General features: G+C 43.5%; 1 protein-coding gene across 2 annotated transcripts; it reads left to right on the top strand.

The window, feature by feature from the left end:
• Positions 1–262: 262 nt before the first annotated feature.
• csde1 (cold shock domain containing E1, RNA-binding) lies at positions 263–27,189 on the top strand. Of its 2 annotated transcripts, none has more exons than XM_083641893.1 (20): positions 263–336; positions 4,327–5,073; positions 9,559–9,757; positions 11,965–12,074; positions 12,799–12,885; positions 13,748–13,845; positions 13,929–14,010; positions 14,161–14,289; positions 16,268–16,393; positions 16,528–16,743; positions 16,950–17,090; positions 17,214–17,372; positions 20,392–20,502; positions 21,089–21,267; positions 22,895–23,007; positions 23,123–23,242; positions 24,163–24,341; positions 24,748–24,911; positions 25,224–25,356; positions 26,520–27,189. In XM_083641893.1, the coding sequence occupies exons 3-20, from the start codon at positions 9,559–9,561 to the stop codon at positions 26,565–26,567; spliced, it is 2,394 nt and encodes a 797-aa protein (XP_083498019.1). In that variant the 5' UTR covers positions 263–336; positions 4,327–5,073; the 3' UTR covers positions 26,568–27,189. The 2 variants fall into 2 exon arrangements, with proteins under 2 accessions (XP_083498019.1, XP_083498018.1); XM_083641892.1 differs by having other exon boundaries at positions 11,965–12,131.
• The last annotated feature ends 225 nt before the right edge of the window (positions 27,190–27,414 follow it).

The following is a 27,414-nucleotide window of genomic DNA, read 5'->3' as shown; positions in this document are numbered from 1 at the left end:
AATAATGGCAGATTAGAGTGTCAGTTTCTCCTAAACGAGCGAATGACATTTGCTGATAGCTAAAGAAGGTCGTTTAGAAAACACAAAGGGAAAAAAACACCATTGCGTACACGCCCAGCAGCTGCTAATGTTTAGCCATGTTTAGCTAAAGTTGGCAGCTCTCTTTCCTTAAAGGCTCATTGGTTGTCCTCGGAGTTGTTGATTGTTTCTCTCGCGAGATCTGGCAGTACTGCTGGCTGAATGTCGTGAAATATCGCGGTAGCCGCCTCCCTAATCACTACGTAATGTGCCGTGCTGCTTCTAGCGGCGCTGGTGACAGTGCTGAAAGCTGTTGGGGTGAGTTTTTATTCATTTAACAATTTAAACTAACTCTTTAAACGTTTCTTTAGTCAAGTATTACATTGTTTCCTCTTGTCTCCTCCCGGGACTCTTTAGAATAGAATAAGCAGCTGAGTTGAGCAAGCGTCAGTATGCGAGGCCTGTACAGGGCCTGGGTGGGGGCAGCGGTGTTTTTCCTCACCATAAATCAGCCCCCCCACACATACACACGGAGCAGCCAGCATGCTAGCAAACACTAGCTACTATTAGCACTTAGCATGGTGAACGGCCTAGCTATATTGTAGCCTAGTTTCTTTGTTGTCATGTCCTCGTGCCGTTAGCCCAGCCAGACTGCCTAGTAGCGTTCTGTTACGTTAGTTCACGCCAAACTCAATTGAACATTCTGACAATTTAACGTGACCTTGGTTGTTCGCAAGCGTATACGACTTAAGACGTGTTACGAATTGTCAGGATCTACTCTCAAACTCGGCGTGCATAATAACACCCAACCGGGGATAGCAGCACTCAATTTAATATACAGCTTTATATTATCCCTAAAGTTACAATCTGCCATCAAAACACACAGTGGAGGCTGGGGCGAGCAGTGTATGAGTTGTAACGTTGCAAGTGTAGATTGTATTGAAATTAAGTTGGTTCTTGGGGAACTTGGTTCTTGTCTGTATGCTGTATGCTTTACCTTCGCCAAAGGCCACACGTATAACGTTTGATGAGCAAGAAAACAATAACTATTGTGTTTTGGAATGGGGTTTGACGCAAACGGAGACTCAAATCCACATAACGTTAGCAATGTTATTATCCAGTAGCCGAATAGCTTGGATAACCCGCGGTGTTTGCATTATGTCAAAAGGGAATCGATACAGTAAGATAGGCGCTAGTCGGGTCCGAAGGCTTAACTGTCATGACATTAGCAAGCTGAGGTTAGCATTAGCTACAATGCTAATCTGCTTCCTTGTCTTTGTCCACGCAAGGCCGTCAACATCACGATGATCGTTTATGCAGCTGTTTAATGACGGTACTATTATGTACGTTGACCAAGCAGCTGCCAGTGTTGCTGGGTAACGTGGTTCTAACGTTATGTTGGATTATTTAGCATGCTGTGTTGCTTTATTTCCCAGCCAGTCTGGATCCTTAGCGTTGTTGATCCTTAGCTTGCCGCAGCGTGTTGGCTCGGGCCTACTAGGCTGCCAGCTGAGGACAGTGTTGCTGGAAGTCACATGGCTACTTGTGTCTGTCAGGCCAGAGCGGAGAACGTTAGCGGGGCTGGGAACCGTGTCATGGGGTCTAGAACCTCTGTTATCGTTACTCTGAGAGTACTGCCAGTTTCCCCCTTTAATTATTACCAAGCTGAGCTTACTAGTTTGATACCAATTAGAAAGCACGGAAACGGCCAATCGGTGTTGGTGGTGGATAGTGTTAATTTCCTACATCACCTCACCAGCAGCTGAAAAGGGGGGAGTGAATGAGCTCATGTCCTCACACAAGGTTGTTTTTCATAGTTGTCTCTGTTCCTTTTTCTTATCGCCTTTAACCTACTTAACCAGTCCATCTTGTGATTACTGTTGACTCTTTGTTTTACACCATTTCTAGACTGGGTTCATTATAATAATGAACCCAGTCGTCTTGCTAAAGTGCATAAACTGTATGTCACCAGGGCATAGGGTCCATCCAAGTACTATATAAACAAAAACAGATCTGTTATTCTGGGTTGGACCTTCAGGTAGGCAATACATTGCTTGAGTTGAGTGCCATCTACCTCATCTAAGTTTGTGTTCTCCACAAATTGCCAGTCTGAATCGATGGTCTGAATACCAACAAATCCCCCTACATTACATCATTGAGCAGACACTTTTGTCTGAAGCGACTTACAATTGTACATTTTGTCAAAAGTAGTGAAATCAGCTGTGCAACACAGTCTGCATCAGGTAAGACTTTTTAAAAGGAAAAGCAGCATTTGTAAATACCTGAAGGAATTCAGTGTTTCCCCTACAATTGTAGATAACAGGCATGGTGGCCCCCCTGGCCAACGAGGACCCCTGCCAGGCCAGAAAAAACGGGAATAGAGAGCCAAAGTGGAATGTCACTTCCTGCTTCAGCACTGTACCAGAGATTTTCATCCGATTTATTTATTTTTGCATAGACATTTCGTAAAATGCGTATAAAAATAGTTTTACTTGTTCAAACCAAATGGTTCAGATATATTTAGAAACAGGAGAGACCGCATAACATTTCACTTGGACCAAAACATTAAAAAAATGCGGTTTTAAAGAAAGATTTTTTTTCCCGTCCGAGTGAGATGTTCTATGGTCTCTCCTGATTCTAAATATAGCTGAACAGTTTGATTTGACCAGTGCCCAATTCAGCCGGTCTCTGTTTGAGGCCAGTGCGGAAATTGCATTCTTTCAAATGGCCAGTGGGGGGCGCAGTGTGTATAACGAGCCAACTTCTCTCTCGGTCTGTCTTAAATAAACACTTTCCAAATGACTTTATGGTCAGAAAAAACAATTTCAAATCCTTGTCATGCGCTCAAGTCCTCCGTTTTCTAAATTATGTCCCCATTTTGAGGGAAATAAACGATCTACATCAGACCAAGTACAACTGTTTTCTCATTTTACAAAATGTAGATGGAAAAAAGAATGGCGGATGACTGGCTCTGGTGCGTATGCCTAAACCGGAAGCGGGTGTGACTTTAGCTCTCTATTGCAACACAGTTGCAGCAAAATGCATATCATGTTTCCCTGATCTGCTCATCCAACTTGTTTTGAAGGCACTGTACTCAGGTCAACAAGACATCTTCTCTGCAGATTGGTTACTGTATTTCGTGTGTGTGTAGGCCTATGTTTTTTTCACCTTGGTTGATCTTACCTACTCACTGTGAACATTGTCTATACTATAGACCTTATTCGATTTACGTCACTCACGTACTGGCAAGCCCGCCGCCGTCATGTTCTCGACATAACGCAGCAGCTCTTAAGTGACAGCCTATGTAAGAGCAGCGTTTATAGGAAGCTAGCCGCCGTTAGCGTTACCTGTATCGCTCCAATTGTGTTCGGATGGTGACCTGCGTTACACACGGCTGTAGTAATGACAGCAATAAAGTCCCCGCGGTTTGTTTCTATCTCTACCGTCCACAGACGTGAAGGGAGCGAGACGGAGGATACGTCGGCAGCACAGGAGATGTGTGGATAGTTAGGAGAGACAGGTGAAACTTTCTGACAGCTCCTCACAGCAAAGTCTGTTCACCTCGTTTTTTCTTTTGTTTATTATTACAGGCATTAACGGCAGCATACAAACAACAACTCTGGGGTTTTTATTGCCGTCATCACTATCGCTATTTTGTAATGGAACAGAAACGACAATAAGGCCGTTACTATAGTTGTCAGCTGCAGGGCGGTATGTCAACAATATGGCGCTGTCCGGGGTTAGCGAATAAGGTCTATAGTCAAGTGTGCAAAATGATTGAAAGTGCAAGTTGGAAGACCAAAACAAAGGTCCATGGTCAGAAATGGTGCCATAAATAGATGGCATGGCCTGAGCTGGAGGTATGCACAGGGACAGATAGCATGGCCTGAGCTGGAGGTATGCACAGGGACAGATAGCATGGCCTGAGCTGGAGGTATGCACAGGGACTTGTTGATCCACAGCCCGCTTGCCTGCTGCATGTAGGCAGCTGCCTGGCATTGTGGGCTGTGTCCAGCGGCATCTGAGAAAAAACTATTTTTATACTTGTGAGTCTGGGGGCCAAGAATCTATGGTTCCCAAAAACCACTAGATTTCTCATGGCTGTTTTCATATCATAACACAAAATATGAAACTCATTGTCAGTTGATGGCATAGACTAGTGGAATATTGGTTGTCTCTTAACAGCAGCCCTTCACCCCCAAAAACGTTGGTATAATTGCACTGTCATCATTTCTGTGTGTAATTGAAGCCATTAATTGTGTCCAGTCCGGCCTAATAACTAACCATATATCTACCTTTTCTCAACAGTATGAAGTGAAACAGAACAGAATTTTTGTACCATCCGCAACTGCTTCAAGTTCAGATCACAACGAAGAAACTAAAGAGAAACATCCCAAAACAAGCAAAAAGTTGCAACTCTCAAGAACCCAGAGGAAAAAAAACAAAAGGATCACTTCAAGGATTTAAAAACAAAAAGAAGCAACCAAACGCTGAAACGACCAAAGACCAAGACGCACAGCAACCCAATTGAAACACGCTGAAAAGAAGCAATCCTTATGCCTACGCAAATACTGAGAAGACGATAACTGATCTGAAACCAGAAGTTTGTGCCTACTCAACAGCTTTGACAAAGCACACGTCCCAACGCTGCTCCTAGCCCTCCTCATCCTCACCGCACCACCGACTCACCCCGGGGTGCGGAGTGGGCTGCTATCTGCTTCCCTCTTTTTTTTTCCTATAGTCTCCCCATCGCTCTCTCTCTCTCTCTCCTCTTTCTGTTCTTTTCATTGTATTTTTTCCCCCCTAAGCAGTGTTATTGCACCTGCGTCTAAGCAGCAGTGTTATTGCACCTGCGTCTAAGCAGTGTTATTGCACCTGCGTTTGCCTTTTTTTTTTGCGCTAGAGTCCCCCCTCTTTTTTTATGCAACCATCTAGAAGTCGTGCCAGGAAACCTGTAACAAATAAGTGTGTGTGTGCGCAACTGTGTGCGTGAAGAGATCTGCAGCAACTGTATAGAGATCGTGACATCTGCCAGATTCAAGACAGCAAGTAAAGGTGGGTTAACTGTACTGGAATTGTGACTTTGTGAATCATTGATCTTTTGTTCTTTGCTGTGATGTTTTTGACTGATTTCAGTGTTTTCAGAAGGCCCTCCCAACTATGCTCAAATTGTCTTCCTTATCCCCACGAGGAATTTTAAGAATTTCTATATATAAATGATCATATTGGCCTGCAGCAAAGAAACATGACTAGGGCAAAGGGCAGGTTGGGTGGAAGTAGTAGATTTGAGATTTGTATTGACATAGTACCTGGATGTGCAAACACAGATTGGGGAATGCTCTCAGATCTGACCCAGTAGTCCAGCTGTGCTGAATCAGACGGCGATATCACTAGACATGAGCAACAATTTGTAATTGTCCTTTTTTAAGCAAGATTGCAACTTTTACACACACACAACCATTTTTAACATGGCTTTTAACTATTTGGATTTGTGCTCTTATCAGTAAGGTTTGGGTTCTTCTCACATTTCAAATGGCAGAAAGGCCACTCGACAAGTTGGTTTGCAGCAGCTAAAACGGCTTTTACTTCACTTTCTGTTGGCCAACTGGGCATTCCTCAAACTGCCTTTCGTCCCATCTCTAAACAGTCAAACCTGATGTTCAATGTCTTTTTTTGGGCTAATTGACACCCCTCTCTTCCTGCCCTGTGGTCTGAAAGTCATTCGTCCTCTTGTTGGCCTCTCACCACCCAGCCGTCCACAGCTCTTTTCCCTGTGATGCTGACCTCTCTGCCTTACCCGTTACTTTTGTCCCTTTCTTCACCCTTGCAGCCCTCCAGCGGTGCATCACTGGGTGGTTACATACAAATATTACATAGCCGTCAAAACAAAATCAATCAAGTTAATCGTTCCAACAAAGGCTCAAGTTTGTTCCGAGTTTATGGGAAAATATGGGCAGCCCCTGGAAAGGCTTTGTCGAGTTTACCTTGCCTGCGTCGCCACCCACTGCGTTGGTTAGCACTGACCTGAGCAGCACCTCCCCCGTGGGACTCAGCCTGTCACCGTACGGCCCATCCGTAAGTTCCCCACCTTCCCCACCTCTTCTCCTACGTGCCCCCCCACCCCATCGAACAGCCATCCCACCCACCTTGCCCTGCATCGCTCTCCTATGACTGGCCTAACCTCCTCCATCCCTTTTGGCCTCCAGAGATTAGCCTTTGCTCAAGTGCAGGGTGAAGGGTATTCTAGGTTTCTTAAGTTTCTAGGAATATGACTTTCTTTAGAAAAAGTCTTGAATTACCTTTTTTTTTCTTTTTCCGTTACACTCAGTGGCATATCAGGCTATATTTAAAGTCACAATGAAATGGCATTTTTCCCAATTGAAACATAATGCTGAGAGGGCTCATTCAAGTGTAAACTTGAATGTCAGTTAGGGGGAGAGGGAGACCATTTTATTTTGGGGGTAGGGGCCAGATTGTTAAAAATCTGTGATGGGGTTTATTGTTTGGAATTCTTCATGCCTACTAAAGTCGCTCGTAAAGAGTTTCAATTTCTCAGTAAGTAACGGGGTTCCCGTGGCCCTTGAGAGTTTGTGGATTTTAGAAAAAGTCCTTGAAGTCGAGATTAAATGAAAAATGCCATTTTTACTCTTTTAGATCACATGCCAAGTTGACTTGAAAATATGTTGTTTACTTTACACCCTTTTTTTTTAGCTGAAATCTGAGCGAGGTGCTCGAGCTATAAGAAGAAATAGATCAAATAGAAGTGAGCTTCCAGCTGCATATGACTATATTTCAGCTAAAAACAGGGTGTAAATGATGTCTTTTCATGTCAACGTGGCATCACAGGGCTTGTGGAGACATGGATTACGCAAGGTTAGCAGTATAGAAGCGTTTTATGTCTTTTTTTCTGTTTATGCCCATGGCCCCTTCACACTCAGCAGACAGCTCTACTTGCCTGACGGTTCCTACACACCACCGACGAGTCCAAGCGAGAAATTCGCAGGCACTCTTTCCATCTTCAATTGGTCGATTTCGAAATGCCCCTCCTTCCCCCGCGCCATCTTGTCGCTCACCCAGCAAAGCATGCTGGGATAGCATGCTGGGATACCTGGCGAGTGGACATCGCAGGCGACAAGATGAGAGGAGGGGCCAAAACCCAAATAGACCAATTGAAGACGGGAATACAGCAAGGCAGCCAACCAAGCTGCAGGGCGAGTTGCGAGTACATGCGAGTGCCTGCGAGTTTATCGCTTAGACTCGTCGGCGGTGTGTAGGAACCTTGACACGGCCGATCTCCGTTTCTCCAAACTGGGACTGCATTCTACTGCATGTAGTACACTGACTATGCAAGTACCTCATACGACCCCACATAAAAAAAACTGAACTATCATTTAAGTTAAACTATCCTTTATTGTGTTATTGGGGAAATTCATCCTCTGCATTTGACCCATCCTCTAGTAGGAACTTTCCATTTCAATGTGACTTTAAATGTCAAATCAACAAATGTAAGCTAAACTACACAATGGTTTTTTTCAGGGTGGGGGGGTACTACTACTGAATAACTTGAAGGTGCACCGTATTTATCATAATTCCATCCCTCTAGCCAACAGGTTTTGACATAATCTGTTCTTATAGTAATAGCTTATGGATGACCAACATTAAATCCTTATGTTGGTCTTACCTCTTCCCTTTAGTTCTTGTAATGAGAGTACATGAAAGGTAACAGACCAAGTAACTGTTGGGTCCCGTGTTAATACTTAAGTATGTTAGTACACGTCTGACCTAACTATCTGTTGGGTCCCGTGTTAATACTTAAGTATGTTAGTACAGGTCTGACCTAACTGTATCTGTTGGGTCCCGTGTTAAGTATGTTAGTACAGGTCTGACCTAACACAGGAGGCTTCTCTGGGACCCCCCCTCATAACTCATAACTCATCACCAACTCACTGTCCACTGTAGATGCTATTTGACCCGTCATCTGCATTTTCTGATTGTCTCCACTCTTTGTAGGCTGGCCTTACTTTACCTTGGACAATAATAATAATATTAGCAGCATTGCACTGTCACCATTTCACCGTACCTGGCTGCATGAAGGACTTGGTCAGTCATTGCTTTAGTAGTTTGCCTACTCTTTGAAGCCATTCCTGTCTGAATGCATCTGCTTTTGTTTTTGCTTTTGTTTTTTACTCCGCGCCCTTATCGGTAATGATATTGGTTGACTTTGCAAATGTCCGGTGGACCCCACCCCACATGTTCTCTTGTGTTGCCAGTATTTCCCACAGGACTTGCTGCTTGTGCTCGTTGTGGTAGGTTAAGAGTTAGCATAGCCTACATATGCTGTAGTAGTGGAGAAGACTTTGTACACAAGAACCATTGCTGTCACTTGGTGTTTAGTGGAACACTGGGTTCTATGGAAAATCTGCAAGATTGCATGGTGGGGTCAAGTTCACCGTCGCATTGGATCACAACCGGTTTTTGCGAAGTGTCTAAAGTCACTGAGTGACTTTAGACACTTCGCAAAGGACCGGATTTGAACAAAAATGTAAAAAGAGCAAATTCCCAACAAACCGTATTTGAGCCTCTTTTTCAAAGCTGTTGCCACCCTCCCAACAGCGTATCCAAGTCCTAGCCCCAGTGTCAGAAATGGAAAGGGGCTCCTCTGAGCCCCCAGTGGCCCGCAACACTGGCCCCACCCCGTCTACCTCCACTGGCCCCGTGCCTATCCCCCGCTCGTCCTCTGTTTCCTGCCACGCCCACCCAGGAAGCAAAAAACACAAGCGGACCCCCCTGTATCAAAGATCAGTAAGTGGGCATGTTCAGCTGTGCCCACACTGACGGTGTGCCCTAACAGCCCTGTGTGGGCATGTTCAGCTGTGCCCACACTGGACGGTGTGCCCTAACAGCCCTGTGTGCTGCTATGGTGTTTATGTGACTTAATGCTAACAACCGCATGGTTTGGAGTTTTACAAGTCACTTTAACCGAGGCCCATTGACAAGGTTTTGATAAGTGAGGTTTTTATTGCTATCCCATTACTAACTGATAGGTTAGTTGATAGAAAAAGGTGTGAGGAGTTGTTAAATATTTAATCGTGTCCTTAACAAGAATAGGATCAAATCCATCAAGTTTAGTCAGTGCTTACAGGGGGACTAGTGGGACTAAAATCACTCACAGCAAAGTGGAGTGAAATGTAGGCTAGTGCATGATTCTTCTATGCAAACTAGTAATGACCGTACAGCAAACAGACAGTGTGCTGTTTTATTGGAAGTGAATGGTGTCAATCGTGGTGGAATTGCATCTAGGCGTTGTCAAACTGTGCTCCTCTAATCACAGATCGCCCCAGAAGGCTCTAATAGAGCTTTGTGAATATATTCATTTTGTCTGTTTTTCACGTCACTGGATGTGTGCTTGCATGTTTTGTTTTTTGTGTTGTGTTTTTTTTGTGTTAAAGGTTGACATCAGGCTGCATCAAACATTGTCCATCCTGTTGTCTGCTCCATGTAGATGTGTTGCATTTAACCCTTTCCTCTGCTCTTCCCCAGATGAGCTTTGACCCGGGCATGCTCCATAACAATGGGCACACAGCCTATGCTAACGGCAGCGGGCCGGGCATCAGGGAGACGGGTGTGGTGGAGAAGCTGCTGACCTCCTACGGGTTCATCCAGTGCTCCGAGCGACAGGCGCGCCTCTTCTTCCACTGCTCCCAGTACAATGGCAACCTGCAGGAGCTGAAAATAGGAGGTGAGATCCAATCTGGCTTGTGAGCCGGTAGCGGAGTCCTGCACGGGTCCAATTTTGCAAACCCGTGCCGGCCCAGACCCGTCAATATAAGAACCGTGCCCGCCCCGTTACCCGTGATTATCTCAAAATCAAAACCGCCCCCGCTCCAGACCCGTCAATATAAGACCCGTGGCCCGACCCGTTACCCGTGATTATCTCAAAATCAAAACCGGCCCCGCCCAGACCCGTCAATATAAGACCCGTGGCCCGACCCGTTACCCGTGATTATCTCAAAATCAAAACCGGCCCCCGCCCAGACCCGTCAATATAAGACCCGTGGCTCGACCCGTTACCCGTGATCAATGAATCACACAGTCTAGAAACACAGTCGCTCACTTTGAACCAAACTGCCACCATTTCACACAGGAGGCTAATAATTAGCCGTCTCTAGCTGAGACTCATCACCTGTAACGTTAGCAGTAGCACTTAGCAGCAGCAGCTAACGTTAGTTCAGTAACCAGCTGGTCAGCACTATCGGACAACACAGTGTTGTGCAACAAGCAGACTTACCAAATATTTCCATCCAAAACATGTCCGGTATAATCCACGCTGCCTTTATGATCGCTGTTCCGCTGACAGAAATGCAGTTTTACAATGTCCAATAACTAACGTTATCTCTCCATCACTTGCACGTTCGTTGTTATGGAAACCAGAGAGCATCTCGTTGTCTCCAGTCACGTTGACTCCCGCGGCTGAGTGTTTATGTTGTGCAGCCGGTAGCATCAAACTATGCAGTATGCACACTTGAAACATGCCGGTTATGTAGAGAAACAAAGCGTAAAACAACTGTTTGACAGGGGGGTAAAAAAATCTCTCCTCTGGCTCTGTCTGCCTGACTTCCGGAACAGCACACACACACACTACCCACGTCATGCACCAGAGATTACCGTAGTGACTGTGAATTCAGCCTGAGCGCAACAAAAACATAGATGGCTCTAATACAGTATTTTTTTTACCCGTTACACAAGCTTTTTGCGGGTAACCCGCGGGTACCCACGGGTACCCGAGCCCTTGCAGGACTCTGGCCGGTAGTGATGCACGGGTCGACGCGCAACCCGTTTGGGTCCGCTTATTAGGAAAATATTGCGGGTGTGGACGGGTTCAGAAAGTGACAAAGCAGCATTATGAAATCACTTCCAGTAGCAAAACAAGTAGACTAACCCTTTATTAAAGACACTCCCCCAAGTAGACTAACCCTTTATTAAAGACACGCCCCCAAGTAGACTAACCCTTTATTAAAGACACTCCCCCAAGTAGACTAACCCTTTATTAAAGACACGCCCCCAAGTAGACTAACCCTTTATTAAAGACACTCCCGCTCTTGCACGCGCGCACACACACGGCTGCCACTCTGACATAGGCCTACTGCACCTGCACTCTATGTGGTCAAAACAATATAAATTGGAATAAGGAAATAGACAAATTCAGATTTTTGTCACTACACTCGGTCACAGACGTGCTGTGATTGATATTGGAGGATTTGGGAGCATTATGTGCATGGCAACGGCAAAACATGACAACCCACTTTCTATCATTAATAATGTCGGTAATGTAAGCAGTGTTTTACCGTCTCTCTCTGTTTACCCCATGGAGAAAAATGCTCCTCTTGCTGCCTGCAGAAACTCCGCCCCTGCCAGCTGCAAGTCATTAAAGCTTGTTAAGGCTCTCCATGCGATTCTCCGTGGATGTGCACATACTTAAAAAATAAACGATAACAGCCGCCCTCGGAGCAGGTTCTGCCTCTCCAGCAGAACTTCCGCAGCTCCGTTGTGATGGAAGACGCGTCACAACGGAGCGCTTTGCCAGAGGAGGAAATGTGAGACCTCCGTGAGGAAAACGGGAGAGAGAAGGTAAACACTGTCCATGTGCTTGTATTACCCAGATTATTAATGATACCAAGTGCGTTGATTACCGGTAAAGCATCCTTTTAAAGGGACACATTTTGCTCACACATTGTCCGTAAAGTGTAAATCAACTCAATAACTGTCAAACTAAATGAATGTCTGCAAAACTATTGACAGTTTTCAGATATGTGTGAGCTCATGTGCAAAACAAATCGGCATTGTATCTCAGTGGAGTTCTCCTTTTTTAAAGTTGTCCTTGTAAGGCTGCTAAACTAACGAGTGTTTCTTTCTTTCTTCTTCTTCTCTGTGTCTGTGTCTCTGCAGATGATGTGGAGTTTGAGGTGTCGTCAGACAGGCGCACTGGCAAACCCATAGCAGTGAAGCTGCTGAAGATAAAGCCAGAGGTACTGCCAGAGGAGCGCATCTCGGGCCAGGTGGGGCCAGACTCGCACGCCTCTCCCTTTACTGTGCTGCATGGTTATATTCATCCAGTTAAGGAACACCATTTTACTTTTGGCTCTGTTGTCTGTCACATAAACGTTGGTGTCGCCCGCTTGTTTGAGTATGTCTCTGGGTGAGGGTATTTGTATTCAAGCACATTGTAAATTTATCCTATGTAGTTTATCATATATATATTCCAATTCTCATACTTGGCATTCGGTCTGTAAAATATAGAAAGAGTATTGATTCCGTCAGGATTTACAATGGGCTTGAATGTTGATGTGTATGTTTGCCAAGAGTGTGTCTGCAGCAAATCTAAATTCAGTCTAGTGTTTGATGTAACCGCTCGCCCAGCGTTGTGTTAATTTATTTGTAAAGGCTGATTTTTAAATGAACATAATCATTCTGAAATTAAAAACATGGGCTGGTTACAGATGTTCTCTCCTATTTCCTAAATCATGTCAAAGTTTAATGTTACCCTGTAACTTGGGGGACGCAAAATAAATGACTATTTAGAGACTAATCAAGCATTTGAAAATCAGCCATTTCGTCCATGTCTTCTGCTGTCCTGTGATTATTTAAATTTGGAGTTGATGTGTAAATAGAATCAGCATTCAATCTAAGACTGGCAAAGTAATCGCTATGTGTTGTGTTGAAGAACTCCAATGGCCCTTTTTTTAAACAATGTCCACCATTTGCTTTTCCTCTGTCCTGTAGGTTGTCTCAGCCATCCCAACACACTTGGATGGGAAGTCGGCTCCTGGCCAGGTGCCCACTGGCAGTGTTTGTTATGAGAGAAATGGGGTAAGAGAAGTTGCATAGACAAGAGATTTCATTACCGAAAGTCTGGTTGATTAAGTGCAAATTGTGAACCTTGATAAAGTGAGATATGCCCTTAGCTCACAGACTGCCTGACGCCGATTCAACATGTAGAAAAAGCCCTTAGCTCACAGACTGCCTGACGCTGATTCAACATGTAGAAAAAGCCCTTAGCTCGCAGACTACGTGACGCCGATTCAACATGTAGAAAAAGCCCTTAGCTCACACACTGCCCGACACTGATTCAACATGTAGAAAAAGCCCTTAGCTCACAGACTGCCCGACACTGATTCAACATGTAGAAAAAGCCCTTAGCTCACAGACTGCCTGACGCCGATTCAACTTCTAGAAAAAGCCCTTAGCTCACACAGACTGCCCGACACTGATTCAACATGTAGAAAAAGCCCTTAGCTCGCAGACTGCCTGACGCTGAGACAACATGTAGAAAAAGCCCTTAGCTCACAGACTGCCCGACACTGATTCAATATGTAGAAAAAGCCCGTAGCTCACAGACTGCCTGATTCTGATTCAACATGTAGAAAAAGCCCTTAGCTCACAGACTGCCTGATGCCGATTCAACATGTAGAAAAAGCCCTTAGCTCACACACTGCCTGACACTGATTCAACATGTAGAAAAAGCCCTTAGCTCACAGGCTGCCTGACGCTGATTCAACACAACAACAACAAAAGCCGCCGACTAGAGCCTATGGTGCGGACACACCGTAAAGACTAGAGCCGCAGACACTCACCGGTGGCCCAGACATTGCCCATGCTTGGTGTGTCTGGGGCTTAATGCGTGTGTCCCAACATCCTTGACTAAGCTTGAAACTGGTATGACTTCCCACAGGAAGTGTTCTACCTTACCTACACCCCTGATGATGTGGACGGCAACATGCACCTGGACACAGGAGATAAAGTCAGCTTTTACATGGAGACCAACAAGCAGTGAGTCCTTCATTCATAAGGCCAGCATCAGTTCATGAAGTGTGGGGTTCACTGGCTCATTGCGTTTGTCTTGTGTATTTCAGTACTGGTGCAGTCAGTGCTCATAGCATTAATCTCGTGAAGAAGAAACAAATGAGGTGCCAGGGCGTGGTGTGCGCCACAAAGGTATGGGTTGTTTCTACCCAGTACAGATCCACTGCTATCACTGGCTGTTGGATGGGTTGTTTCTACCCAGTACAGAGCCACTGCTATCACTGGCTGTTGGAGACATTTTTGTTTGATGTTGATCTTGTGTTGAACAATGTTGTCTTGTAGGAGGCCTTTGGATTCATTGAGAGGGCTGACGTGGTGAAGGAGATCTTCTTTCACTACAGTGAGTTCAAGGGTGACCTGGAGGCTCTGCAGGCTGGAGATGACGTGGAGTTCACCATCAAAGACAGAAATGTAGGTAGCTTTGCCACTCCACGGGTTGTGGGGTCAGTCTGATCTTTGAGGGTCAGTCTGATCTTTGACCACCCATATCACAATTTCAATAATCACTCTTTTAAAAAAAACCTCCAGTCAGTTTCCCTACCTGTGAAACCGTTGGTGTTCTATGAAAACATTCCAATATATATTTGTATTTGCACGTCATGTGATTTGCGCCAAAGAACATACATGGATAAGAACTGAAGGCTAATGGCTTGTTCCACTGCAACATCATGGCTGCACTGCTGTCAAAAAAGCAGACGTTTGTCTCTTGCCTTCAATACTCTTTGTCTACGCTACAGCAGAAACAGTATCCCCTTGATCAAACTTAAGTTTAGAAGCCACAATATTGCTTTAGTATCAACAACCAGCCAACACATTTCAAAGCTGATGGGCTTAATGGAAAGAGCGTGACTCGAACTGGTTAACCGGTAACCCAAATTGGTCAGTTATGTTTTGAGCCCGGTGAACATTGTTACAGCAGCAGGTTGCAGGCTTAGCTAATGTAGCTAGCTAGCTAACATGCCAGGTCGCCCTCAGTTACAATCAAATTGACATGACGTATAGGGATGGGTACCGAACTCGGTACTTTTACAGGCACCGACCGAAAGGGGGCGGTTCTACCGAGTATCAGTTCACATGACATAAAACGGTACCTCATTTCGGTACTTGAACGCATCTGAGTAATAGAAAGAGAGTGGGTAAAATAGAAATTCCGACGGAACCTTAAGGCAACACGCGAGAGCGCGTTACGTCAGTACGTCACACACCGAAACATCAACAAACAGGACCAGCCGAAAATGTGGCTACACTTTACCAAGATAGACTCAGACAACACTGGTTGCAACATTTGTGATGTGAATTGCAAAGCTGGCCAGGGAAACACCTCAAACTTGAGGGAGCATGGTCAAACACAAGATATATTTAGCTAAATGCTGAAGACTGTAACGTCAGATAGGCTGAGGGTGAATGAAGCAGATAGCCTACCGCACCGCAGCTAACATTAGCAGCACCTCCTCAGCTGTAACGTTGAGAGAGGCATCGACTTCTACATCAGGTAACGTTATTTAATTAGCTAGCAGCTGGATAAGTTGTTTCACTGCCGTTGTGGTTGTTAGATAACGGGGCTTTTCACTGTCTTCACAACGACTGCAAACGTTACTACGTTAAACGTTAAACGCTAACGTTACTCTTGCTGCAGTAATTGTCAAGGGTTCAGCAGAACGTATTTCCTCAACCTGTATAGTAGCTATCAACATGAAATAAAAAGCATTTGAGAGCTTAAACCTGTGGCTTTTTATTTGGAAGGGTTACATTTGCCACAATCTTTATTAACATTTCTTAAAATGCATTAGAATCTTTTTATTTTTATTTTTTGGGGTTAAAGATAAAACATTTTTTTAATGAACATTAGGGCAAATATAATACGAAAAGCCAAAGGGTTAAGCTCTCAAATGCTTTTTATTTTATGTTTCTATGTGCTACAGAGCCTGAGATATGAAGGCTTTAGTGAATACCGACCGCTCTCTCTGAGAAGTTTGGATTATAATTTTTTTACAACTGTAATTTTTTTTGTTATTAGAGCGTGTAAAGTACCGAAAATGGTACCGTTTTGGGTACCATACCGAATTCCAGGTACCGGTATCGTACCGGTATCGGTTCAAATGTGAACGGTACCCATCCCTAATGACATATCACTATAGTGCTCCATTGAGTCATACGTCATGATTCCATTTTAGCAACAGCTTTTCTTTTCTTTTTACTTTAAGCATGAAAGTAGTTTTTGTTTTGGTCAAAACATGTGTGGCGAACAGTGTGGCTAATGACCAGTTTCAGGGCATGACTCAGAAACATTTGAAATATCTTAAGAATGACCAGATACACTGGAGGGGGCGGGACTTTAATGACCTCATCTGCAACATTACTGACATATCTGTCCATCGTTTGGCCATAGGGTAAAGAAGTGGCCACAGATGTGAGGCTCCTCCCCCAAGGGACCGTCATCTTTGAAGATATTAGCATTGAGCAGTTTGAAGGCACAGTCGCCAAGGTCATTCCCAAGGTTCCCACCAAAAACCAGGTAAGTAAGTTTAAAAAAGTCAGTAGAATTAGATTTGCTCAAGTGTTAATCTCTGCTTGTATGAAAGTATCTGAATCGGTGGTGCTGCCACCATTGAACAATGTCACATTTAACTCTCCTCCACCCCTGTGCAGAACGACCCACTACCAGGTCGTATCAGTGCCAGGATTGGCTTTGCTGACAAGGAACTGCTGTTTGGGGAGAAGGACACAAAGTCTAAGGTGACCCTCCTGGAGGGAGACCATGTCCACTTCAACATCTCCACCGACCGCAGAGACAAGCTGGAGCGGGCCACCAACATCGACATCCTCCCAGACACCTTCAGCTTCACCAAGGAGACCCGTGAGATGGTGAGGAGCAAGACGTTACTTCATGGGATTTTTTTTTTTTATTATTATTATCCTTGGACCATTTAGGTTAGGTATGGCATACATTTTAAAGATGAAATGTGCATGCCTGATTTGAATTGATGTACACATTGATTGTGAAACTGAAGTGAATATCTGCAGAAAATTGCAACTCACCCTTGTCTCGCCCTATTGTCTGTCTTTTATAGGGTGTGATTGCTGCTATGCGCGATGGTTTCGGCTTCATCAAGTGTGTGGATCGGGATGCCAGGATGTTCTTTCACTTCAGCGAGGTCCTGGAAGAGAGCCAGCTGCACATCTCCGATGAAGTGGAGTTTACAGTCGTGCCTGTAAGTTCTCATCATCATATCAGCCTTTCCTAATGGATTGTCATGGAACTTATTAAGCAGGTCTTTTTCTCAACGTTGATATTTGTGGATAACAAACTTAAGATATCTCCTGTCCTTTATCAGGACATGCTATCAGCCCAGAGGAACCATGCAGTGCGCATCAAGAAGCTGCCTAAGGGCACGGTGTCTTTCCACACCCAGTCTGAGCAGCGCTTTGTGGGGGTGGTGGAGAAGGAAGTCCCCACCGCCAAAAATGGCAGTCCCAGCAAGAACAAGGAGAAGGTATCATAGTACACATTCTATTAATCTATTAAGTATTCTACCTTTGCCTTTCCTGTCCTCTGCTCTTGTTTTAATAGCCATAGTTCTATTATGACAGCTAAAATCCATCCTGATCATGTGACCTCATTCTGTTTCGCTCTACGTATCAGTCTGGACTCTGAGCCGCCCACAGCGATTTCAGTGGGCGGGAGTACCTGCCTTGAGAGACAACTCCTTCAGCCAATCGGCATTGCCAAATCCGTTCAAAATCCACTCCGAAATACAGTGAAAAACGTCTTTTCTCCGCTGCTGCACAATGTTAACGCTCGTTGCTTTGGGAGCCTCCATACTGTTTTGCTAGCGGTGTCCCCGATTGGCCGGCTACGTTGTCGATCGCGAGGCAGGTCCCTGATTGGTCTGTGGATTTTGTAATGACTGGAAATCACGGTGGGCGGGGCTGTAGGCCAGACTGATCCACAGAATGAAACGGCATCTGAGTTGACCGTATCGGACTGGTTTTACCTGCTATGACACTGAAGCACCACTGTACCTACATCCCCTGATGATCCCTGATGCACTCAAATACAATATTCTCCACAATGCAACACACACACAACTTTTACGTTTTGTTTTAGTTGTAATATTCCTTTTTGCTTTCTCCTCTGAACCTCCTCCCCCACCCCCATGCTCCTTCTCTTCATTAGAAAAGAGACAAGGTAGGACCGGGGTCTTTTGCATGAAGCCGTCGGAGATAAATGATCAACCATGCACACATTGTAGAGAACATTTCAACTGTGTTGGCGAGTGTATAGTTAGTTATAGTGTGTACATGACACTAACATTTGGTCTAAGAAATGATTCTACTCAGTACCTCGACCTAACCACTGTCACATGACCAATCCAAAAGTCAACGAGACACTGTCTAATGGCTGTCTGTTTCTTTTCATTTGTCAAGGGTAAAGTTGTCGACAAGGTCAGTGTTTGCTGGCGTGTGGCCTCTTACCTCCTGCAGTTGACAGCATGGTCTTGGTGTCACCAATTAACCTTAGTGATGTGAACATTGATTCCATGTTTGTGACTCAATGCAGATTTGGTATTGGTAGGGCTGCACAATTATGTCCTGATTATTGCCATCATTTTTGGTGGCAATTATGTCATATTGCAGCATGAAGTAGCTTTTGATAGCCAACATTTTCCTTTGGTCCTTCTGAATTATTGTATTTATCATAAGAAGACAGGGTTCTTTTTCATATTATAAGGTTATGGAAGTGTACCTCAAGTAATATGGGCAGTCTTTTAAATTTTTCTACTACTATTACAAGTTATATTCTCCCCAGTATTTATGCTTGTTTTCAGAATTATGTGTGAGAGGTAAAGCTTTCTTTTCATGTTTAATTGAGGTACTATATTACTCTTGCGGTAACTGTAGTCATGTATGTAGTTTATAGGTGCATAGTTTGCTCTTTCTATAAAGATGAAAGATAGTATAATTTGCTACCATAAAAAAGAGATTGATGGTAGACCTGTACTCTACTCTGTGCTACCTGCTGGGATTGTGCTTGGCTTTGAATAGCCTGGTGGTTGGGAGATGTACTGCACAAGGCTCCCATTGATTGAGTGTTTTCCCCCTCACTCATGAAACCTTTTCTTTGATTGAGGCTCGAGCAAAAACAACAGAACATTTTTGCTTTCTTTTGTTGTGGGCCTCGTCTGGATCGTCACAGAAACATCGCTAAAAGAAAAGATGGATCTGTCTTTCTTGAAACATTTTTTCATTCAGGAAAGGAGGACAGATTTGCCTCTCAATTAATCATCATTGGTTTTGGCCTGCTTTTATTTAGCTATTTGTTTTTCACCGCAACGTTCAGACTGATAACATGCTAAATATTGAGTCTATTGTCCTGATTGTAAGTTCAAGCACAAAGCTATTTGTTTCTCTAGCAGGCTTAGTTTGTGCGACACCTCGACATGTTTTTGTCAGGTGAAATCCATGATGCCATTATACCAATAAGCTGTTGTGGAAGGAAAATGAGTGCTTGAACTGGTCATTTGCTACAAGGTGCATTCTACATCAAATCAAATATTCCAATATTGCAGAACTGTTCACAATTATTGAAACTAAAGCAGTGGTTCCCAACCTTTTTACACCAAGTACCACCTCAGAAATGACCACCATATATGAACGTATGAGAGGGAGGGAGCCCCGCGTACCCGTACAGGTCGTACCACAGGTTGAAAACCACTGAACTAATGTATTTACAAGTAATTGTGCAGCCTTACGTTGTCGGCTCTAACTCATTCCATTTAGCAGGAGAGCTGTTGTAGTACGCTAAGCTAATGCTAACTGACTTGGTGCCTTAGAATGTGGCATTGCACACATTGGCGACAGTCTTTCATATGCTTGCGCAGCCTACATGTACACCACCTTATATCTAATACACGACTTGCTGCTAAGACGCATCATCGTTTTGATTGAGACATTGCCATGAAACTCCTGTATTGGTCTTCTAGCAGAGTCCAGCCAGATGACACAGCTGGAGTAAGGAAACAACTGTATTGGTATTCTAGCAGAGTCCAGCCAGATGACAGCTGCAGTAAGGAGTGATATAGCGGTGACGTTTTGTCACCTTGGAGCTTCCTTGTGCTACTGTACATCAAGTGTATCCTCCTCATCACAGGGTTCCACGGATCCTTCAAATTTTGGATGCACGATATGGATTTTTCCCAGCCGATAACCGATAATCACCTGCTTCTCATGGCCGATACCATAATCGATAATTAATTTAATTTATATTTAAAAAAAGTTCATAATAACCTGTAGTTTATGCACAGCTGAGGGTGAGAAAGGTTAAGATGTACTAGTGAGCAAAGATGGATGAGGTAATAATCCATAGCTCTGACCTAACCAAATCTAACTGACATCACTATTGTTTTTTTCCTGATTCCCCTTGAATTTGATGTTTAATAAGGTGTGGGAACCTTATCACTATTGGAGCAGTTATGTAATGATATTCTTTTGCTGATTTGTTGCACATTGTAGGAACCACCTGAGGAGGGAGTGATCACATATGAAGATTGTGGAGTGAAGATGACTGTGTTATACCATACCAAGGACCTAGAGGGAGCTGGCGTCCCACTGGCTGGAGATAAGGTATTTATCATTTGTTTCCTCTGTTCTAGATATGGAGGTCCTTTTACTCAAACTTTCAAATATGGAGTGTGCAGACAAACATGAGACTACAGTTGAGTCATACTTGGCAGTGCTCCGGCGGGCTTGTTGTCACTTGTCAATACTGCTCACAATTCACGTGCTCATCTCTTAATATCTAAATTAAAGTTTAAAATCCTAAGAACTGTATCCACGCTGCCACCACAGAGCAGAAAGTGACTGAGTGACATCACACATTCAGTAGTTTAGCTTTGTCGAAATAAAGAACGGGAAAAATGCAAAAGGAACAGATTCAAAGGGTTTCAAATAGAAAATGTATTGAAATGACATCTCTGCTCGCAGACGGTTTAGTCTCACAGAATGTGTATAGGAAGGATTCACGACCGAGCTTTTTGATCAATATAAGCGGTTCATCACTATAATAACCATGATCACTATAAGCTGATTCCACTGTATTGAAATTATAAAATAAAATATTTACTTCAGTTCATGTTAGTCAATACCAAAACAAATAGGATATCTGTAAGTGCAATTGCTATTAAAGTGTCATTCTGTGTGCATCCTCTAGGTGGAGTTCTCCATCAACGAAGTGAAGAGGACTGGCCAGCAGAGTGCGGTCTCCATCAAAGTCCTCAACCGCAACAACTCCAACGCCAAAAGACTGCAGGGATTTGTCGCCACACTGAAGGACAACTTTGGCTTCATTGAGACAGCCAATCACGACCAAGAGATTTTCTTTCACTACAGGTACAGCCAATCATGACCAAGAGATTTTCTTGCACTACAGGTACAGTTGTGGGTTCCAAGCTGGCTATGGATAAAGTGTTAGAACTGTCGTGGTGCTTTTAGTTTGGCATTCATAATTCAATATCCCTGAAACCCTATTTTCTTAGAGCAATTATTGCTTAGTGTCTATTAATCAACAGTGTTGGGGGTAACGCGTTACAAACTAACGCGTTACTGTAATCAGATTACTTTTGTCGGTAACTAGTAGTGTAAGGCACTACTGTCCCTAAGTTCAGTAATCACATTACAGTTACTGATCAAACGCTTACATCGTTAGTTGCGTAGGCTACTAGCAAGATAAGTATAGAGAGAAAAGATCTCCGTTTTAATAGCAGATCCGGTGCCCCATCAGACGGGTCACGTAACTGCACAGCAGAATCACTCATGGTGCCAATATTTCAACTTTGTATTATCATGCAGAGCAGCACTATTAGTTGACACATAACTTTGCAGATAACTAACATCATGCATATAGAACAATAAATCATTTTAACCTCCAAAACACATTGACAAACAAACAATTGACACAAAAACACCACTACCCCAGGGCATGCTGGGAACTCTGTCCACTTTCCTCTTCCACAGGTTACATTTCCCAGAAGGCTTTGCATAACTTTTTACACTCTGTTTTACAATTAAATCAGGCTAAAAAGTGTTAGATAGAAATAATATTTATTTTAACACAACATGCAATTCTGAAATTGCCTATCTGAATATTGGACAAAATGAAATGTAAACCATAAGAGAAACCCACATACCGCGATGGGGTCTGTAAATACCCCTCGCAAATACGTCTTATACTGAAGTGGGCTCAGTGCGGTATCCGTAATAATTGGATTGCAATCTGCCATGCAATCTAAAAGCACACCGTCTTCTACAACAACTTTTGAGGGGTGGAGATACGCACATTACCGTACTTCAAATTTGTTGTCGGAAGGACAAGAATGTGACACTGCAAACGTTGCCCTGGACAGAAGCAGCTAGCTACTGTACGACATCAAACCTCTCAAAGCATCTGCAGTGGAAACATGCTAACACAAAGCTGGTTGCAGAGCCAAGCTGAGTCGCCTGCCTCGACCCCAAGCAAGCAGCAAAAGCTTGCTTTTCACAAGGTAACATCAAAATCAGAGATGGACAGGCTTGTTGCCTGCTCTACATGGTAGAGGAAATGTTGCCAGTTTCAACAGTAGAATGAAATCGCCATTTTTCAGAAACATATTGAGCAAAATACAGATGGCAGGGAACGCACAGCCACCATCAGACAGGAAAAGTTTTGCAACCTACCTTATTATGATAAGAGATTTGTGCTAATGTATGGGCATATATGTAAGGTTTAATGTTGTATTGTTAACTGGCAAATTGTGTGACAATGCATCTCAGGCGATGTTATGGAGTAACGCAAAAGTAATGTAAAGAGTAGTGTAATGAATTACTTTCTCCAGGGAGTAATCAAGTAAAGTAAGGCATTACTTTTTTTTTTTTAGTAATGTGTAATGTGTAATACATTACTTTTTTGAGTAACGGACCCCAACTCTGTTAATCAAGTCCATTGTATAATATGGAGATTTCTCACTTTGCTCCTCCCCAGTGAGCTGTGTGGAGACTTGGAGAACTTGGAGCTGGGTGACACGGTGGAGTACACCCTCTCTAAGGGTAAAGGCAACAAAGTCAGTGCTGAAAAGGTCTCCAAAGTGGCAGCAGGTAGGGTGGATTTTAACGGCAACCGTTTTTCATATACATGACTCATATTTCATGCGGTGTTTGTTGACATTGAGCTTTGGCAGTTCCTGTGTGATATCTGTTGTTTTCCTCGTAGTGAATACTGCTGGTGAGGATGTTGGTACGACAGTGATGCTGGGGAAAGTGGTCCGTCCTCTGCGCAGCGTGGACCCCTCCCAGACGGAGTACCAAGGGCTCATTGAGGTCACAGAGGAAGGTAGGTCTCAGTTGTGACATGAAGTGAGCACTTGCATATTTAGAGCTTTGTTATTGGGGAAACCCGGGTGTACTCATACCTAGCTACCACCTCTGTTTGCACACTCATACAGCTCTACCACCTCTGTTTGCACACTCATACAGCTCTACCTCCTCTGTTTGCACACTCATACAGCTCTACCTCCTCTGTTTGCACACTCATACAGCTCTACCTCCTCTGTTTGCACACTCATACAGCTCTACCTCCTCTGTTTGCACACTCATACAGCTCTACCACCTCTGTTTGCACACTCATATAGCTCTACCTCCTCTGTTTGCACACTCATACAGCTCTACCACCTCTGTTTGCACACTCATATAGCTCTACCTCCTCTGTTTGCACACTCATATAGCTCTACCTCCTCTGTTTGCACACTCATACAGCTCTACCACCTCTGTTTGCACACTCATATAGCTCTACCTCCTCTGTTTGCACACTCATACAGCTCTACCACCTCTGTTTGCACACTCATACAGCTCTACCTCCTCTGTTTGCACACTCATATAGCTCTACCACCTCTGTTTGCACACTCATATAGCTCTACCTCCTCTGTTTGCACACTCATACAGCTCTACCTCCTCTGCACACTCATACAGCTCTACCTCCTCTGTTTGCACACTCATACAGCTCTACCTCCTCTGTTTGCACACTCATACAGCTCTACCTCCTCTGTTTGCACACTCATACAGCTCTACCTCCTCTGTTTGCACACTCATACAGCTCTACCTCCTCTGTTTGCACACTCGTACAGCTCTACCTCCTCTGTTTGCACACTCATACAGCTCTACCTCCTCTGTTTGCAAACTCAGGTGCATTCATACAGCTCTACCTCCTCTGTTTGCACACTCATACAGCTCTACCTCCTCTCTTTGCACACTCAGGTGGAACAAAAGGCCAGAGCTATCCCTTTGGCATCATGGGCATGGCAAACAAGGCTGATTGTCTGCAGAAAGGAGAATTGGTGAAGTTCCAGCTGTGCACTGTAACCCAGACTGGACAGAAGATGGCCTGTATTGTTGTCCCCCAGCGAAGAGCCTTGGTGGAGTGTGTCAAAGACCAGGTAGTGACCGCTTACATTTTAATAGCAGTGATCTTGAATTTTATGTATTGGAAATCTCAGTATTACAGTTACCAATCATCATAGAACACACTCTGCTTTTGCAGTGGTGAAAGGCTACAATTTGGCATGTTTAGGATTAGGATATGTTTCAATTAATAATTCAATTTAATATTTGTATATCGCCAAACCAGCGTTATCTCATGGTGCTTTACAAATAGAGCAGGTAGAAGTCCAGGCTCTTTGACTTAAACCCATCAACTATTCGCACATGCACCGGCTATTTTACTGCACACTCGGGTCATGTGGCAATCAAAACAAATTCCCAAAAAGAGCATGCACTTAGTGATGGAGGCAAGTGGTAGCACATGTTTAGGATGCTGAAGTTGCTGTGTTTTGCTGCCCCCAGTTTGGATTCATCACATATGAAGTTGGTGAGAGCAAGAAGCTGTTCTTCCACGTGAAAGAAGTGCAGGATGGCCTGGAGCTCCAGACCGGGGATGAGGTGGAGTTCTCGGTTATCCTCAATCAACGCACAGGAAAATGTAGTGCCTGCAATGTACGCAGAGTCAGGTAAGCACAACAGAAGACCAAGTGACTGCCAGAAAACCTTCTATTAAGTAGTCAGGGGCCATGGACATGATGGTGCTGTATGCTTTAATAATAATAATAATAATAATTATACATTTAATTTATATAGCGCTTTTCTAAATACTCAAAGATGCTTTACAGTACATGGGTTAAAAAGAAAACGACACTTTAAAAACAAGAAGTACATGGTATAAATACCACACACGACATAAGTAATCTAACATTAAAAGCGGTTTTGTATAGGTTGGTTGTAAATGTCTGATTGAAACCACATCCTGCACCTGTCCTTCACAGTGAAGGGCCTAAGCCGGTGGTGACCCCACGTCCTGACCGTCTAGTGAACCGACTGAAGAGCATCACCCTGGACGATGCCAGTGCCCCCCGCTTGGTCATTGTGAGGCAGCCCCGCGGCCCTGACAACTCAAAGGTACACCGGTGCTGTGGCAGTGTCACCTTTATCAGAAATTATATTATTAAATTAATCATAATTATTAATTATATATATATATATATATATATATATATATATATATATATATATATATATATATATATATATATATATATATATATATATATAGACAAGATAATATGACATTTGACTTTGGGTTGACGAATTATGTAGATTTTTCAACCTGGACATATTTTCCTAGTTTTTTGCCATCAGGACGATTGATTGTGTTCTATATTTTGTCAGCTACTGCCGTGTAGAGGTTTACATACCTCAAGTTCGCAACGCAAACAATACACATCCAGTGTCAACAGTTGAAGCAAAAAATCAACACCGTAACACTCACAGTACAATGAGACCCGACATCCCATTTTCTCTTGTCTGCTCTCTGAAATGCACATATAGTGTGCAAGCACAAGTGGTCAATGGTAAATCCACTGATGTTCTAGTCAAAGCAAGGTATTGCAAATCAAAATGAGCAGTTCACACTAAAGCAAGTAGTATCTGCTGCAGTTTATTTGATTCTAAATTCTTATCCAAATGATTTTGAATGTAGTTAAGCATTATACTGTACACCTTATTATATTCAGTTTATTTCCTTCTAAATTCATATACAAATGATTTTGAATGTTAAGCATATAAACACTATTATATTCAGTTTATTTGATTCTAAATTTCTATACAAATGATTTTGAATGTGGTTTAAGCATATAAACACTTTCAAGCTGAAGCAACAAAATCCCGTTCTTTCACTTTCTCTCAAATTGAACGTAAAACAGTCAGCAGTTAAACGAGGAAATATGTGAGAAATGCTAAAGTCTCAAATGGACTGTTATACTTGGCTATTCAAAGACATGTTCTAACTGCATTGTGAATGTTGTTGAAAGAGCCCGTTTTTAAATCCCTTTTTGCTTGGACTGTTGAAGATTGCATTGGGCTCCTGGATGTGTTTTGAGTAGCGCTCCTGGCGAAATTGGCTGATTTTACCAGCTTTTGTTAATTCATTTTGCTTTTTAAATTGGTCTTAAACGGGTCTTAAAGTTAAAAGTGCCTTCATCAAACCTGCAGATAGCCTTGGACTACTTGGTTTTGCAGCTTATCTAAACATAAACTAATAAAATCCATCCTTTCTTGTACAGGGCTTCACTGTGGAGCGGAAGACTCGCCAACCCGGTGTCATCGATTGAGCAATATCAAGCCCACCCAGTTAGTTGTCGGTGGGCCCAAATTAATGAATTGTATCCCGGTGGGCAACAGCAGAACAGCAGGGGAAAAGGGACTTTTCATTTCACACATGCTTGTACACTCATAAATTCATCACATTAAAAACATTGCCCACACATACAGTCATGAGTATCTGTCTCCACCTGTAAGGGAGCTGCCATTCCACACTTCCCTGCCTGTCTGTCTGATCGTGATACAGAGTTCCACACTGCAGTCTAGCTGGGATCTCTGAGTGTGTGACAGCGTGTGTGTGTGTGTGTGTGCTAGCCTAGCATCGGTTAGTGTGTAATGGAGCTATTTGTTTTTGAGGGCCCTGTCCCTCCACATCAGAGTGACGGTTGTGTGGCTGTCTTTGTCCTTCTCGGCTTTGTCTGGAATTCTGCACCTGCAATCTGTCTATGTTTGCGTGGGCGTACGAGTGTGACTGTTAGCATGTATTTTGAGCGTCTGCTCTTGTTTTTGCCCATATAGTTTTGCTCCTTTACTGATGGAAACTTGACATGGTTTCATTGTCAAGTTTCTACTACTGTATGTGTGTGTGTGTGTACATATATATATATATATATATATATATATATATATATATATATATATATATATATATATATATATATATATATATAAAAATACACAATGCCACTACTGTATGCTTTCCTACAAAACACATAAAGCAAAGCGAAGTTCCCTCCATAAGGAGGATCATATTTCTCATATGTGCGAGCTTAAACTGAGGATACTTCTCTGCTCGGTTTTTTGAGCAGTTTTTTTAAATGCTTTATTGAAGAGCTGAAGTGACAGCATGGCGTGTGT

Source organism: Poromitra crassiceps (genome assembly GCF_964638095.1).
Source record: "Poromitra crassiceps genome assembly, chromosome: 8".
In the NCBI taxonomy this organism is placed as follows: domain Eukaryota; kingdom Metazoa; phylum Chordata; class Actinopteri; order Beryciformes; family Melamphaidae; genus Poromitra; species Poromitra crassiceps.
This window is presented reverse-complemented; position numbering and strand designations above follow the sequence as displayed.

Excerpts from the sequence above, each read along its gene's own strand:
- csde1 (XM_083641892.1), top strand. The coding sequence starts at position 9,559 with ATGAGCTTTGACCCGGGCATGCTCCATAACAATGGGCACACAGCCTAT. Across the intron at positions 12,886-13,747 it reads TTTGTTATGAGAGAAATGGG|GAAGTGTTCTACCTTACCTA; the intron begins GTAAGAGAAGTT and ends GACTTCCCACAG. Across the intron at positions 14,290-16,267 it reads TCACCATCAAAGACAGAAAT|GGTAAAGAAGTGGCCACAGA; the intron begins GTAGGTAGCTTT and ends GTTTGGCCATAG.